Here is a 17,606-nt window from a genome sequence, read left to right on the forward strand (position 1 = left end):
TAGCCAATTAACAGAATAATTCAGTATTTGAGATGATTGCCTGAAATCTAACAAGAGTGCTATTATTTCTTGAAGAGCTTTATTCTTGCAAAAGTTTCTAGCTAAAGATATCTCAATAAGTCAACATAGCTTCATTAATCCCTAGAACATAATCTAGGCTGCATTTTATAATAAGAATTTCATTAACTTTCATTAGTGCCAAATGCTTGGCTCTTCAAGGAAAGGGTGGGGAAAAGACCTTCAAGCTAATGACAAACTTCTTTAGAAAGGAAGCATACATGAAAAAGAGATCTTTAAAATACAGTGATTTGCTGGAAGTTTTATCAAGTTCCTTAAAAAAATAATTTCCTCTGAACCTCAAGAGACAATAACGAAGTAAGAGTGCAGGGAAAATATCATTCTTGTGAAGCATACAATTCTGGGGCTAAATCCCTTTTTCTATCCCTACATAGACTGAAATGTGGTGAATTTTTAAATGTGCTATTTGTTGGGCAACTGACTATTATCTGCAAAGCATCACCCATTTTCTTGAGGAAAACTGAAAACTGACAGAATTGAGCCAATTAAGGCTGACTGTGTTCTCAATGAATTGTAACCCATCAATGGTAATAGCTTATTATGATGATAAGGCATCCATCTCTTAAACTGAAGGCCAAATACACACTTCAGTAGTTTTCCTGATTCATAGACCATTACCTCATAACTCTGGATTGACAGGAGCAACAGTAGCATAGGCACACCATAAGCAAGAATAAACATAGACAACTGTTTTACCCTACTGACTATATTTACAGTGTGTGTGTGTATGTGTATGTGTACGTGCACATGCATGTGTGTATAGAAAAGGTCCAACTGCAAATACTTATACATTTACATTCAGACATACATATTTCTCATGCTGAACAAACACTTAAGACATTTGGATGTATTTCTGAATGGCATCTTTAACTCTGTTTAAATTTTCCACTGTTAGAGATACTTAACATTTGATAATAATAGAATATTCTACTTCTGATTTGAGAAGTTTGCTTTGCTTCTTTTTAATCCAATAAGTGCTCTCTCTGAGAGAATCTTCTTTAGGGGAAGTGAAAGAAAATGGGGTTAGAAGATGCTTTCCTCATGGTTAGAATGCATAAAATGTCAAGATTCTTAGCCATTTCAGCAAAGGCAAACTTTTCAGGACTCCGTTTTGTACTTGTAAGAAAAGTTTCTTTATGGCAATCAAGATCCTAGCTGCCATTAATTAGGAAATAAACTGGAATTGTTTGCTTCTTTTTATATGGTTACTAATAGATATAATTCAGCAAGAGATAACTTCAAACTGAAGGTGAAGACCCACTGACTTCCTCAAAGATGTATCACAAACAGCTACATCTTCAAGTTGAAAGGGGATCCCACTGACCTGCTCAAAGACATACCTGTGTCACGTACAGTTAAACTACAAGGTCTGTTAATAACCAAATTGCTAGGAAAATGTGGGTTCCTCCATAATTGTACAGATCAATGTCCTCCACCTGGGCAAATCATTTAATGTGGCTGGATACTCTCCTTGAAGCTATGAAGCAACTCAGCTTCTATGAGATCAAGGGTTGGTCGGGTTTTATCCATGCAAATCTTCACAAAGCAAAACTTTTCTCTAACTAGCTGATCTTTTACACATCAAATATACACACATAATTATAAGCATCTTATTACTCCTTACAACACATATTTGTCTCAGTGCTACTTCAGTAGAGAGAACCAAGGGCTTCTAGGTTATTTGTTTCTGCTTCTGTTAGAAGGTTTTATTTGTACTATTGAATCCTACCAAGTGGAGTACATACCATGCCCAAGAGATATGCAGTGTTCTTATTTAACTGCCTGCAGGTAGATAAATAAAATAAATTTAAGTCCTCAGAAAGTGTTAGAAAATAAGGGTTTTTTTCCCCCACCAGTGTACTTCTATTTCAGGATTCTTGTCCTTTCATTTTTCTTCCAGTCATGTTCTCTGATTCCTAGTCTTATGGATGGCAAAGCATAGCAGATTAAGTGAAGAAAAGCTTTAGGTTTATTCTTTATTAGGGACATTGTGCAAATCCAATAGCGGGGATCTTTTATGTTCAGTTCTAAGTGGTCTTGAGAATAATTTGAAAAATGGAAGATGAATGTTCTAAACAAACAATTTTGAACACAACAAAAATAACACTCTACAAATAGAATATATACTGAAATAGCAGGGAGGACTTTCTGGGGGACTAAATCAGTAGGTGACTTAGTACATCAGGTACAGTACATTTTGAGGGCACAATATTCAAGAAAGCTGGTATAAATTATATTCTAGGCAATTAATGCCAGAAAACCACATTCAGAAGAATTATTGTATTTGTAATACTGTAAGCAAATATAATATAGAAAAACTGATATAATCCAGTTTTAGCTATTTAGAACAATGCTTTATTGAATTTACCACTAATGACCTGCAATATTCTATTTACACAGCAAGGTGCTTAATTAACTCCTCTAAGTGTGTGTCATCATGGCTATAATTCACATGATGTAACATGACAATTAAGATGTTCTACAGTAATTTGTGCACGTTTTCAGTAGTACTGTGGTATCAAAAATTGATATGATTCAGTTATTAAAGCAAATTGTTTCATTCATATAGAAGCTCTCTTGACAGCAACTAAAGTCCTTCCAAATTACAAATGAAATACATGCTGAGCATGCTCAGTTGAATAACAGGCATTGTTTCTCTTATTTTCTTTCCTTGAGTAACGTCGGAAAGAGAAATTATGTCAAAAATATCAACCAGAAGCACAAGAAATGTTCAATCCTACTTGGAGTGAAGAACCAAAACCCTCCTTAAGGCTGCTGTTGAATGTACTTGAATTTCGTTGAAATCTATTGCCCTGAACAAAATGTCCATATTCTTTGAAAAAGATGCAATTGAACCCTTACTTACCATTTGTCCTTCTGGTTTTTAACCAATCTTTTAACCAAGAAGAAAAGATTAAAGGAGAAAACTCTTGAGATAACTACTTTGGGAAATGTTCCTAGAGATTTAAATAAATTCCACCATGAACAAGAGAACAGAGGGAAAATCTCAACTGAGGTTTAACTTTTATGAGTAAACAGTTATGGACAATATTAATAAAACAGCCTCCATTCTATATGACCTAATCTAATTCTATGCTTCAAGAAGGACACCAATATACCCAAAGGAAATCAGAGCAAGATATTCATTTCAGGACATTATCACAAAATAGACAACATATTGGTGGTTTGTTTGTTTGTTTTAATGTTTGTTTTATTTGATTTGTATACCGCCCTACTCCCGAAGGACTCAGGGCGGTGAACAGCCAAGCAATAAGATACATAAATACAAAAATTTAAAAAACCAGTTAAAATCGAATTAAATCATTTTTTGGCCCAGACAAATTAAAACACCCCAATAATTTAAGAAACAGATTTAAAATTTATATATTAAAAGAGGGAGGAGATTAGGCCAAGCCTGCTTGATGGAATAAAAGAGTTTTCACAGCGCGGCGGAAGGTGCGCAGATCCGGGATCCTCCGTATCTCTGGGGGGAGCTCATTCCAGACGGTAGGTGCCCCCACAGAGAAGGCTCTCCCCCTAGGGGTCGCCAGCCGACATTATTTGGCTGACGGCACCCGGAGGAGTCCCTCTCTATGAGAGCGTACTGGCCGGTGGGAGGCTATTGGTGGTAGTAGGCGGTCCCTAAATAACCAGGTCCTAAGCCATGGAGTGCTTTAAAGGTGGTAACCAAAACCTTGAAGCGCACCCGGAAGACCACCGGGAGCCAGTGCAGCTCGCGCAGGAGAGGTGTCACATGGGAGCGCCATGACGCTCCCATTACCACCCGCGCGGCCGCACACTGCGCCAGTTGGAGCCTCCGGGTGCTCCTCAAGGGGAGCCCCATGTAGAGAGCATTACAATAGTCCAGGCGGGAGGTGACGAGGGCATGAGTGACTGTGCGTAACGAGTCCCGATCCAGAAAGGGACGCAACTGGCGAATCAGGCGAACCTGATAGAAAATCCTCCCGGTCACGGCCGTCAAGTGCTCTTCTAAAGACAGCCGTGAATCCAGGAGGACACCCAAGTTGCGAGCCCTCTCCATGGGGGCCAGTGATTCGCCCCCAATAGTCAGAGATGGCGTCAACTGACTATATCGGGACGTCGGAAACCACAGCCACTCGGTCTTGGATGGGTTGAGCCTGAGCCTGTTTCTCCCCATCCAGATCCGTACGGCCTCCAGGCACCGGGACATCACTTCAAGGGCATCGTTGGGGTGATCCGGGGTGGAGATGTACAGCTGGGTGTCGTCAGCGTACTGATGGTACTCCACCCCGAAACCACGGATGATCTCGCCCAGCGGCTTCACATAAATGTTAAACAGGAGAGGCGAGAGGACCGACCCTTGCGGCACCCCACATATGAGGGGCCTCGGGGTCGACCTCTGTCCCCCTGTCAACACAGACTGCGACCGGTCAGAGAGAAAGGAGGAGAACCACTGCAACACAGTGCCTCCCACCCCTAACTCTTCCAACCGGTGCAGCATGATACCATGGTCGATGGTATCAAAAGCCGCTGAGAGATCTAACAGGACCAGGACAGAGGAGCACCCCCTGTCCCGAGCCCTCCAGAGATCATCAACCAACGCGACCAATGCCGTTTCCGTGCTGTACCCGGGCCTGAAGCCCGACTGGAACGGATCCAGATACGTTGTTTCATCCAGGTGCTGGGAAAACTGTTTCGCGACCACACTCTCAACAACCTTCGCCACAAAACGAAGGTTGGAGACCGGACAATAATTTATCAACATTGCCGGGTCCAGGGATGGCTTCTTGAGGAGAGGCCTCACCACCGCCTCTTTCAAGGCGGCAGGAAAGACACCCTCACCCAACGAAGCATTTATAATCCCCTGGAACCAGCCTCGTGTCACCTCCCGAGAAGCCAGCACTAACCAGGAGGGACACGGGTCCAATAAACAAGTGGTCGCGTTCAGTCTACCCAGAATCCTGTCCACATCCTCAGGGGTCACAGGATCAAACTCATCCCAGATAACAGTCTCAAGACCTGCCCCTGTCCCTCCTCCTGAGACTACCCAGTCGGAGTCCAGATCTTCCCGAATCTGAGTGATTTTGTCATACAGATATTGAACAAAATCCTCGGCTCTACCCTCCAAGGGGTCCTCCCGCGCTTCCTGGTGGTGAGAGATATATCATGGAAAGGCATCAAGAATGGCTTTGATTTAATCCCAAATTTTGTTTTTTAATGACTAATAGGGGGCTTTTCCACACTGCGGCTTTAAACTGCTTGACTCTTGTGCATAAACCAGTTGGACAGGAAGTTCGATTAAGAAATCCTTTTCTAGATTTCCACAGTTTTCTCTGCTTTGCCATGACAAGTATCTGATGTTCTGCTTAGACACACATACATGTAAAAAGGAGGGGGGGAGGGGGCAGTTTTTCATTATTCCATTAGTGAACTTATTAAAAAATAGCCACGAAGAGCAGAAAGCAACAGTGACTAGAGGGGAGATGTTCCTGCCACTGTGCACAGTAGTGAAAGTGCTTACTTAAAATGAAATGAAAGCAGCAAGCAAATCCAACAGCATAGCTTGGTTTGGAATAGCTGGAAAACACTACTTCTGACACATAGCAGAAGCAAAGAGATGAAAGTTTACTTCTTAATGGGCTGGGGGCAAACAGAGGATAATGTCTAGTTTGTTCTAGTGGCTAAGCCACAAGGCTAGAAAGAAATAGAGTGTAAGTTCAATTCTCGCCTTAGCCAAGAAAACCCGCTGAGTGACCTTTGGCCAATCACTCTCTCTCTCTCAGTTCAACTCACTTCCCAGGATTTTTGTTGTGGGGAAAATAGGAGGAGGAAGGTGTGTTAGAGATGCTCACCACCTTGAATTATTTGTAAAAATAATACAGGGGTATAAATAAACAAAACAAATAACAATATTAGGCAATTCTGCGTTAAGGAATGGTGCAACCTCATTATGCAGAATGGATGGTATGGACAGGCTGGTCATGCAGATCAGCCCAAAGTCTGATTTATTTATCACTGTTCCAATCAAAGGGTTAATGCAGCATTCAAATGAAAGACAATTGAGCTAATTTTAGAAAAGATAATCCAGTCATACCCAAACCCTTCTTTCAGCTACATGCTTTAGAATTAGAGTGTTAATGGTTCATGTTGCTTATGTTCCAAGCTCCCTAAGAGTAGAAAGCCAAAGATATGTTTGCCATTCTCATTCTGAAATTTCCATATTGTCCAAATATATATATATTGTCCAAACATAAAATATTTCAGAGGTTTTCTATTCTTCCTGACAATTATAAAAGATTACCATGGCTTTTCTATAATCTTTGATTCTTAGGAGGGAACACGTTTTTTTGAATTATTACTCTCTTAGTTAAGAACAGTAATCAAACAAAAATGATTGGCCTAATTATCAATAAAGTGGGAATCCTAGGACTTATGTTTGTATGTCTCAAGTATATTTTACTCTGCTTTAATAATGCAAAGAATAAGAATTAAGAAATATTTAAGAATCAATAAGAACTAGTATAAGGGTATGAATGAGACAGAGAGAGGGAGAAATTATGATATTCTTCTGATACTGATCTAGTGAGACATGATGCATTGGTAGGGGTGTCAAACTGGTGGCCTGCAGGCCGGATGTGGCACACGCAGGCCACACCCACCTCAGCTCTGTGAAGGAAAAAACACGATACGTCACATGACGGCAATGTGACACGGCAACTTTGACATGGCAACTTTGACACCCGTGCATTAGTGGAAACAACAATGGGGAGATGAGAATGGATAAATGCTTCTGCTCTCTGCAAACCTCTTTCTTCTCTTTCTGACAGTCTTTTCTCTCTTTCACCAGGAGTACACAGAGTTCTTGAAGTTAGCTTGGGACCACATAAAGTAGGCTGATCACAGGATGTACCTTCCTATCCCACCTGAAACAACTATAAACAACTATAAAACAACTATCCCAAAGCCACAAGCAATGGGTCGACTCTTGGGTAACTGTGTGGATTTAAACAATATAGCAAAGACTATGTATCTTTTACCCACACATCATCTTTTGATTCTAGGACAAGAACACCTTGCACTGATGTTTTCCATCAATCATTGCATATTTTCTAATATCTGACCTGCTAGCAGCATCTGTGCAAGCTAAGTTGAGAAAGAACAAATGAAATGTGAAGGTGCAGGAAGGGAGATAACATTACTTGAAAGAAATACACATCCATATAAAACAGACCCCCAGCCATTTCATCACAGAAATAGTATTGCAAATTATGTGAGCTTTTCTAATATCTGCAACTAGAAACTGCCAGGAGGCTCTTAATGCAGAAATACTTTGCTTTAGTCTACTTACCCTTTGCCTCATTTTTCGCATGGATTCTCTAAATGCCCATTAGTTCCTTTTAGCTAACAGTTTCACTGGCCAAACATTTATGTTGCAATGAGAACTTTTAATATATATATATATATATATATATATATATATATATATATATATATATATATATATTCATTACTGATACATCAAATTAGCTCCCAGGCAAAGATCAATACTTACTTTGTTGCCCAAATAAGGACTGGGTGCACTCCAGTAATAAATAGGCTGCAGAACAGTTCTTGCAACTGTGTTACTGATGCTCAGTTGCTGAGGTCCATCAAAACTGTCCTGCTGAGGAGTAATTCTAGCAAGACCCCATTCATCAGTCAAATGCCAGCCATTCATGTCCATAATCTATGATAACAAAGAAAAATACTAGTTGACATCCACAACTTCCTTCATTTTTTTAAAAACCACTTTTTAAAACTCTGTTAAAACTCCATCCCCTAAACTCTGATGAAGATGTTACCTAACCTGATAACGAAACGTTCGGAAACAAAACTGACAAGCTCAGAGAACGAACCTTCACCCTCAAACCCTTTGCTTCTTGCCTTTTGTTTGCTTTCATATTAATATTAACAATAATATCCCACTTTTATTTTCCACAATTCAAGGCAGTGTACAAAATCCTCCCATCTCCTTGCAACAACCTTCAGTGGGATGGACTGAAAGAGAATGGACTAAAATGGACCAATCAAAGTTCATGCTTAGAGAAGACTAGAACTCATCAGAACAGATATCTAGTCCAGCACTTTAATCTCTACACAAAACTGGCCCTTAATAGTTTCTCATTTAATATTGAGAATAGGGTTTAATATACTTCTCCTTGAGCAAATTATGTCAAAATAATTAACTAATTTCCCAAATCAAGAGGAACACAAGTTTTAGTTTGTAGTATTAAAGGAACCCATCTTCTGGAATACACATCAATGAAGTATGGAGAAAAGCTGTTTGAAAATATAAGATAAGGTCATACTATATATTTTAAAAATCCATGGTTGACTTAAATTTGGTAACCTAAATAAATGTTTGGGTTTAGAATGTTTCATTCTTATGACTTTCAATGGCTCACTGGGGTTTTCTCTTCATATTTAAGGAAGCTGAGAAATTAAAAAGGAGAACAGGAAAAGAGACATTTTGACTGATTATAATTTTATAAATTCCACACTTGTAATGAGATTAAAGTTGCATTGAAGGCATTGAAAAGAATGTTCATATTAGATGCATTTCTTTATGGCAAAATTAGCCAAACTCTATGTAACAAGAATAAGACCATAATCATACACGGAACAGGAAAACGGAAATCCTATTAATACTTGCTACAGAATAAGGATTTACAATTATTTTAGCAAGAATCTGTAACAAGAACCTCTATCAAAACCAGACAGGGTTAAGGATAGGAATGGAAACTTGGCTTTCTGTGCGAGCAAGGAAAGAAAGAATAATGAAATCACCCTGTAACTGGAAATGAGAGAAGATAATGATACACCAAGATCAGGGTATTAAAACTCAACATATGTCATATGACAAGACTTTTCTTGAAGGCAACTACTAAAATTCTTACAACTCTTCTCCAACAATAAAAACCTGTTTCAGAATTACAGGAAATTTTTTTAGTCTTAAATTTTTTGTCCTGTATTTTTCCTGCTCACTCCTTGGTTGACATTGGGAAGATGAGGGGCTGATTGAATTCATAGCTCACTTCCCCAACTTCTATAACTGATTAAGACAGAACTGAAAAGCAAAAAACAGGTGTCAGTGGATCTGTATCTTTACACTGACAGCATTTCTAATTGGAAAGAGGCTGGCTTCTCACAAAAAGGAAAATCAGCTAGAACTGAAGAAGCTTCTTGGATGAGAAGTGAAATGTTTTCAGAACATTTCAGAACCCCCCCCCCCAAAAAAAAAGTCCAGTTGCCTCTTGAAAAAGCAACTTTGGGACATTCATTTTGTACGCGTATACAGTAAACAAAGATGAGCAGTGCAGTGGCCTCACAGTCAGGAGGCTGTGAGTTTGATCTTAGGTAGAGGCAGATATTTCTCTCTATGGCACTCTGAGAATATATCTGCTGAATAAAACTCCGCATTGGCGACAGGAAAGGAATCCGGCCAGTAAACACTCAGCTCCATTCAGTTGCCCAGTCTTCACCCCGCAAGGGATTATGGGATTGTTAAAAGAGGTTGATACAGTAAACAAAGATAAAACATATCTAAGTCAAACATTTTTTCCAAGATCAATTCAGAGCACTCTTAATTAATGAAATGCTTGAGGATAAGCAAATTGATCCAAATTATTTATTGTCTGAATTTACAAATTGCTTGCAATATCATGGTGAAATATTACTTATAAGCCTATAAGGGACTTAAGCCCAGAAGAGTGCTAGTACTGGACTTAATTAAGTGGTCAGAGACAGTATAAGTAATAAGAAGAAATATGTTACATTACTGGTATTTTGGAAAGCTTTTAAGCAGTATTATTTCCTTGTATCATTTCCCAGTATCATTTCCTTGCTTATATTATGATAATCTGCTACATTTAATACACTTAAAAGGTAATCCTCAATTTACGACCGTAATTGAGCCCAAAATTGCTGTTGCTAAGTGAGACTTTGGTTAAGTGAATTTTGCTTCATTTTGCAACTTTTCTTGCCACCGTTGTTAAGTGAATCACTGCTGTTGTTAATTTAGTAACACGTTTGTTTAGTGACTATGGCTTTCCTATTAACTTTGCATGTCAGAAGGTCGCAAATGGTGATTACATGACCCCAGAACTGCAACCATCATAAATATGGTCAGTTGCCAAGCGTCTGAATTTTGATCGCAGGAGGACCATGGGAATGCTATGATTGTGTGAAAAATGGTCATAAGTCACTTTTTTCAGTGTAACTTTGAAGAGTCACTGTATGAAATCTTCTGTGTTGAAGACTACCTGTAATGCAGTCTTGTTTTGGTTAGAAGTTGTTACATTGGAAGAACACCAATGCTTTATTTATGAATAAAATAAGAATGTTAACCAAGTCATGTTCAGATGTTAACTCTCAGCCTTAGCAATAGTCCTGGGATTCACCTTTCTTGAATAACCTGCTTGACTTGCTCATTTCTTTCTAATTCTAATTCTAACTGTTTTCAGTTGTTACTTAATTGTCAGTTATGCAAAATGTCATATATTCTGATAGGTAGATCAGGTTTAAAGTATCCTTTGTGATAGGTAGATCAGGTTTAAAGTATCCTTTGTGATGATCTACCATCCTATAACATCCATACCTCAGTGTTACTAAAGACTGTATGCAGAAAGGTTCACTACTTCCTTGCCTATTCTCATGTATCCAGATAAACTGTAGCCAAATTGATATTTTCCTGACTATATGTTGAAAGGATGAGATCTGCCAATGAAAGGGAGCATTTATTTGTATTATTTTCTTCAGGTAAGGATTCAACACCTACCTGGCAGTGCTCTTTCCAGCAAATATAATTCAGATGAAAAAAGAAATCTACTTACTCCTGGTCTAGATTGCATAGGAGTAAAAAGGTAAAGGTAAAGGTTTCCTTGTCCAGTCATAGTCAATTCTAGGGCACAGTGCTCATCTCCGTTTCTTGGCTGAGAGAGCCCAAGACATTTTCCATGATCATGTGACCAGAATGGCTATATGCCAAAGGTGCACAGAACCCTGTTACCTTTCTATCAAAGTGGTACCTATTAAACTACTTGCTTTTGAACTGCTAGGAGGGCAGGAACTGGGCAAGTAACGGGAGCTCACTTTGTTGCGCGGAGCTCAGATATTGAACCCGGGCTGTAAGCTCTCCAGTTGACAACTGTCTTTAACCGCTGAGCCAATGCGCCCAAGATTATTATATTTGGCCAATGTGCCCAAGATTATTATTATTAAATTAATATTATTATTATTAATTTTTTTGGCTGATGTGAATGCTAATCAGATACTATACAGAGCTGGTTTTGGAGCGGCTGCTGGTAGATGTGACAGATTTCCATCACCTCCCACTACAATCCTGAATCTTTTGAAGTTCCACATCTTTTTGGACTGTTACATTCAGTAAAACTTTCCTTCTAGAAGACTTCTTAATACTTTTTTAAAAAAAAATAATTCATCTCATTATTATTCCAGTGAAATATGCAGAGGTTATTGGCAAATCTCACAGTTAAATATTGAGCAGGTAAATTATGAATCCAATATCAAGATTAAGAGTGGTTATTCCTTTCGCATTTTAGTGTCAGTGAGGCAATGGACAGGTATTAGGGTCTGAAAGCATATTTACAAATGCACCAGCAGGTAAACATAAATTCTGTTCACCTTCACCTTCACTTGTATGCATATTCATTCCTGCTACCATAAATGTCAAAAAACATTACTCATCCATGGATACATCAATTTAGCAATCTCAAAAACATCCTTGCCCTGGGCATGTAAGTATAATTAGGGGGCCTATTGGTGATCTCAGATATTTTCCTCACACTCCTGATGGTGGGGGATAAACTAGGAAGCAAGGAAAAGCAGACAAGGGATTCCCAGTGTGTATAGTTTGTGTCTGAGTCACAACTGTAGGCGACTAGGCTGTGAATTATCCATCTATGAACTGTAAAATTAACTACAGATGTTTTTTGCTCCCACAGCATCCTGTGCATCACCAGATTAGATCTGGAGGATTAAGGAATTTTCCAGAACAAGATGGAAGTTCAATTGTAGAAGCAGAATACAGATCAATCCGTATATATTTTATCAGTCTATGTTTGAAAAATCATATAATTTCCATTTCTTTCATATATTTTTACAGCCAAAAACTAAATTTCCCTGAGGAAATTGTTTTGTTTGCATTCTTCACTCTGGCATGGATAATGGAATACCTCTCCAGTGTGAAAATTTAGAAAATTTGGCTTTCATCTAGGAAGAATCATGTTGTTTATTCTGAGGAGGGAAAATATGCAAGTTAAAGAAAAAGTCCACAGAGTGAGTTTCATGTTAAGATTGTATTTAAAGCAAAAGATATGCTTGTTGGATGTATGCATTTCTCTGCTTTTCCTTACCGTGCTGTAAGTCCAGTGAGAATTTGTACAGTCATTTGTTATTCCTGAACAGAAACATGCTTCACAGCCCTGGGGGTTGTCTTGCTGCAAGTTAAAGAAGCCGGCTTTACAGCGATCACAGTTCTTTCCTTCAACATAGACCTAGGAATTCACAGGAGAATATTAGATTTTCTATCATGCAGGAGAAGTAAATCTAGCTGCCTCTTCTTTGCTTTTGCTTGTTTAATGCGATATGCATATATCTAATGATATATTTCTGTCAACAGACAACATATAAAAGTTCCCAAATTTCACCTCAGAGGACACATAGTGGTCCAGCCACCATTTTCTAACTACTTTCTGATTGGTTTAAGTGCAACAGGAGACCAGTACCACCACATTCATCATTATGACCAACATAGGGATATTTGGTTTGGATAGAGCTAAATTTATTGTGAAGCACAAAGTCACAATTCTAATCCCTTGTAGCAACTACAGCAGTATTCCACAACATAGTGTTTTTCCAGGTGTGTTAAGAATTCTCAGCTTTGGCACCAAACAGTGGAAAGCTGTAAACACAGTGTAGGAATCATCCGGCTGCATTGATTTATTTCATTTTCAAAAATGTGTGGGCTCTGCTTTCATTTGACTTCTGCTAAAAACAATTGCAGGCCATTTCCAATAATACATTCCTTGTTCTACAATCTGGAAATGTTTTTAAAAAGGAAAAAAAAAGATAACAGGACCACACCACTCTACTGTCTAGCTTCGCTATGGCAATCTGCTTTTATATATGTTGCTTGAAATCAAATGCAAAGGGTTAAAATATATTTTTCTTTAAAGAGCTCATTAGATGCTACTGCAGACCCCCCCACCCTCAAAATGCAAAATAAGCACAGGGATTTACCAAGAGCTATAACTCCTTCTTGCTCTGGTCTCAATCTGGATCATGGTTTTTACGCCATAATGTCACTCTACCCTCCAATTCAGCCAAGAAAGGATTATTTTAGAAAGATGTTCATCAAAAATACTGCGCACATTATTATAATTGCTGCAGTATGGTATGCCAAATATAGTTGACTGCAGGCCAGTGAAGGCTGACCCTTTTATGGAAATCATGATTCTCCAGCTACAGCCAGCATTGTGAATCTCTACTGATACACATCTATCAAAAATAATTCACTTGCCTTCCAGCTAAAGAACTGGATAAATGTACTGAAGCAAACCTAAAAGTAATTTCTGAACTGTACAATTTCTCATAAAAGAAAAGCAACTGAGGAGAAAAAAAAAAGAATTTTAAATAAAAAGAGGAAAGGGGGGTATCAGGGCAGATGGTATATATTATTATAACTTTCTAATCCTTTTGACAGATCCCTTATTAAAAGAGATATCAATGAACAGTACCACTTTCTTTTAAATTAAAATAGACACAGCCAACTTCAAGAAACAAATAAAAAAATACTCCTGGGTTGGAAGTAAAGGCTAAACACAAGGTTCACCAGTAATTATGAGAAATAATTGTAGAAGCCTCCTTGAGTTAGTTTCATTTGTGTGAAGTTGACCTGTTCTCATGCTGCTTATTTGTGCTTAATATAAAGAAAGAGGATAAGTCTGAGACAGAACAACCCTATTCATTTGACCTCAAAGCTCTTGTCTCATCCTTGCTTATTTGTTTATTTCAATTATTTATCGGGCCACCCATCTACCAAAGAAATTGTGGGAGGTGAATAGAGAAAAACCACAAAATCAGAATATATAACAAGAAAATAACATTGAGACTCCTAAAAAAAGAAATCTCACTAGAAACAGGGAAACCTGCATCCATTTCAGTCTATGGCACGGTAAGCCACAGTGGCGCCAATGAGCCACGGTGGCAGAGTGGTTAGTGCAGTACTGCAGGCTACTTCTGCTACCTGCTGACTGCCTGCAATTTGGCAGTTCAAATCATGCTCAAGGTTGACTCAGCCTTTCATCCTTCTGAGGTGGGTAAAATGAGGACCAAATTGTTGGGGGCAATATGTGCAGAGGGTCAAAAATGGGACGTGATGACATCCCGGTGGGCAAGCGGAGCCTTCTGCAGCCGGCCCTACCGGATTACACGAGCCGGATAGATCCAGCTGGATTTCACTGCCGATGCTGACTGTAAACTGCTTAGAGAGGGCTGTAAAGCACTGTAAAGCAGTATATAAGTCTAAGTGCTATTGCTATTGCTATCAACCTGGGCCAAGTGGCTTGGGAACAGCCAAATCTTCAAGGGTTTTCAGAACCAGCAGGGTCAGGTCCTACCTCATTGGGGGAATAGGGCTGAAATGAGGGAAACCCTGGATTCCCTTAATGACAAAGTTCTGTGCACAAGGTTTGAGAGCTACGAAAAAGCATCATAATTAATTCTCCCATCTGAAATCAGAGCACTCCCTTTCTTTAACCTCAGATAGGGAAAATGAATCATCAGCAGTAGAAGCACTAGTAGTAAACCCTGGAATATCTTCTGGGGCATCTTAACTTCCAAACAGCTGCAATGTTGGAAAATATGCATATATTGTATACTTCCTGAAATTAATTTTAACCCACATTTTTTATTTCAAGGGGAAATTATGAGCATCCTATTTGTACAAAAACACCTGCCTATCTTCTTTTTATATTGCCCTTATTACAAAGATATCTAACTACAGCTAATAGCACCCCATCTAGTCAAATTTCCAAGCTACCCAGATTCAGCAATTGTTGCTATCTGAACTAATATGTGATTTTATCTTTTGTAATTATTTCACTATTTGTAAAATACACCATAGTTCTAGCATACAAGAAAGCCACTGGGTAGAAATGCATTAAAGTGGTTTTTCTAGTTGTTTAAGTTAACCATGGTCCATATGAGAACATTCGTATTCATATTGTTTTGTGCTCATGGTAACGTTGCCCATCTATATCCTGTCTTTTCTCCAAGAGCTCAAAGCAACTTACAAAAAGTTTTCCTTTCATTTCATCCCGTCAACAACACGGTGAAAGTGAATATTTGTACAGAATATATAGACATAAACCTGGGTCTCCCTGATGCTAATCAAACATTATTTATGTATTCATTTATTATTTAAGAAAATAATATGGTGAGAAAACTTATATATAATAAGCTTGGGCAGCTCACAAAAATAGCCATGAAAAACAACAGTAAAGCAACCTGTGTCAACAGGCTTGGGAATCTCAAAGAAAAGGTGAGTTGATGAAATGGCTATCTGCCACACCAAATATTCTGTCTCCTACTCTTTTAAAAAATATTGATATATGTTTGTTTGCTTGTCATTAAATTATGCTACGTTTTAATATGGTTCACTGTGTGCCACTCAAAGCCATATGTCTGAGATGGGCAGTTGTGTAAATATGACAAATTAATTAATAAGTAAAACATCAGAGAAAAACAATTCCAAGCGTCCCAGATTCACTCCCCCATATAGTGGCATCCATATTTCCTGAGCTGCAGGATCTCACTAGCCCAATGCTCAGAGGAAGTTCTTCAAGGCCTTAAGGACAGAGATGGGGAGGCTATTAGGAAGAGTTTCTTTCTGTTCCAAGTTTTTCTATCAGTATTTAGGTGCCCATAAACAAATGAAATAATGAAAAACAATGATGTTATATAAACTCTGTAGTGTTACCTGTTTTACATAAAGCCATTACTTGGAAAAGAAATCTGCTTTAACAAGACTAACTTGCTAAGTAGTTACTTCAAATTAAAAGATCAAGTCCATATTGGAAGAAGTTCAAGGGGCAGTGTCAGAGGTGGTATTCAGCCAGTTCATACCAGTTCGAGCGAACTGGTAGCGACGATTGCCGGTGGGCCCAGGTGAACCGGTAGTGGCAACTGCGGCTGGGCCGCCCACCGACCCCGGAGTAATGCTGCCCTATTTAGTCACATTTTTGAGGCTGGGCACATGTGAGGAAGGTACATGCGTGAGCAAAGTGCATGCACAGAAGACCAGGCACATGCACGGAGACCGTGCGTGCAAGCAAAGTGAGCGTGCGCGCGTGGGGCGAACCAGTCGTAAGAATTTGTGAAACCCATTGCTGGGCAGTGTCATGGCATTTTGATACCATGGCACCTCCAGAAGTATTTACAACAAAGGGAATATGTTACAGATGAAAAGTTTATACTCAGTAAACATTGAAAAAAAGGGGAAAAAATAGAAATACATACCTTGCATCTGCAAGGTCCTTCACAAGGATCATCATTCAAGCTGCCTTTCAGAGAACAATTGCAGGGCACGCAGTAAGGAAAGTTTTTGTAGCCCAATGCACATCGATCACACCTGTCTCCTCCAAAACCTGGTTTACAGTGACAGGATCCAGGATGCATACCTGCAACACAATCAAGCCAGCAACAGGCTCAGTATTGTTAAAGCAGTGGAAACTGAATGAGTTCTAACTGGGAAAGTTATCTAAGTGTGGAAAATCATGATCAAAACCAGATTCATTTCCATCAATGTTTAATGGGTTGGGGAACCTCCTCAAAAGATGATGTTGCAATAAAAATAATTGAGTTTATGGCATTTCGCAGGTTAATAAAAGTTTAATTAATAAAAGGAGCGCTAGGATCCAGCGATAGTACTGATAATAAAGAGAAACAGTTACGGACGTAGGAAATGTTAGAAACAATGGTGACATCATTGTCTTTTTCTACCCTGTTAGGCAGTACAAGCAACTTATAAGTATGGTTCCTGCCATATGGAATCTTATAGGCATTGTGCCTGCCACTTGCATTGTGAGGCAACATTCTCTGGTTCCCACATTGCTTGTTCACATTTTATGTCAGATCAAGTGTAATGAGCTCCACCTGGATCCTTTCTTCTCATAAAAAGCAGTAAGGGTACCTTCCTACATCTTGGAAGACTTGGGTCAATGCCACCATGTTCTAACTTTAAACATGAACATACCTGAATTTTTATTTATTTTCCCTTTAGTGCAGTGTAGTCATGTAAGTCGCTTGTTAACAGCAGAATAAACTTTTATCAGTATAAAAAAAGTGTTTAGTTTCTTGGCAGAGTAGAGGGCAGTGGGAAATTGATGCAGCAGAAGACATACAGTAAATGATTCAGGCAGTGCAAGATCAAAGTTTTTCCAGGGAAAATACCTATGTCATCTAAATTCATGTGTTTATCTATAAAA

The 17,606-nt window shown here is 38.8% G+C and overlaps 1 protein-coding gene across 1 annotated transcript in view; it reads right to left on the reverse strand.

Moving 5' to 3' along the window:
* The window catches only part of LAMA2 (laminin subunit alpha 2), a 350,257-nt gene that overhangs the window by 274,825 nt on the left and 57,826 nt on the right, over positions 1-17,606 (reverse strand). Inside the window, exons 10-12 of the mRNA XM_070931786.1 lie at positions 16,639-16,799; positions 12,474-12,614; positions 7,613-7,786 (exon numbers count right to left, since the gene is read on the reverse strand). Of these exons, the coding sequence (XP_070787887.1) occupies positions 7,613-7,786; positions 12,474-12,614; positions 16,639-16,799 (476 nt within the window). The remainder of the gene's footprint in view (positions 1-7,612; positions 7,787-12,473; positions 12,615-16,638; positions 16,800-17,606) is intronic.

This window comes from Pituophis catenifer, unplaced genomic scaffold (genome assembly GCF_029215685.1).
Source record: "Pituophis catenifer annectens isolate HBS135680 unplaced genomic scaffold, rPitCat1.0.hap2 SCAF_1, whole genome shotgun sequence".
In the NCBI taxonomy this organism is placed as follows: domain Eukaryota; kingdom Metazoa; phylum Chordata; class Lepidosauria; order Squamata; family Colubridae; genus Pituophis; species Pituophis catenifer.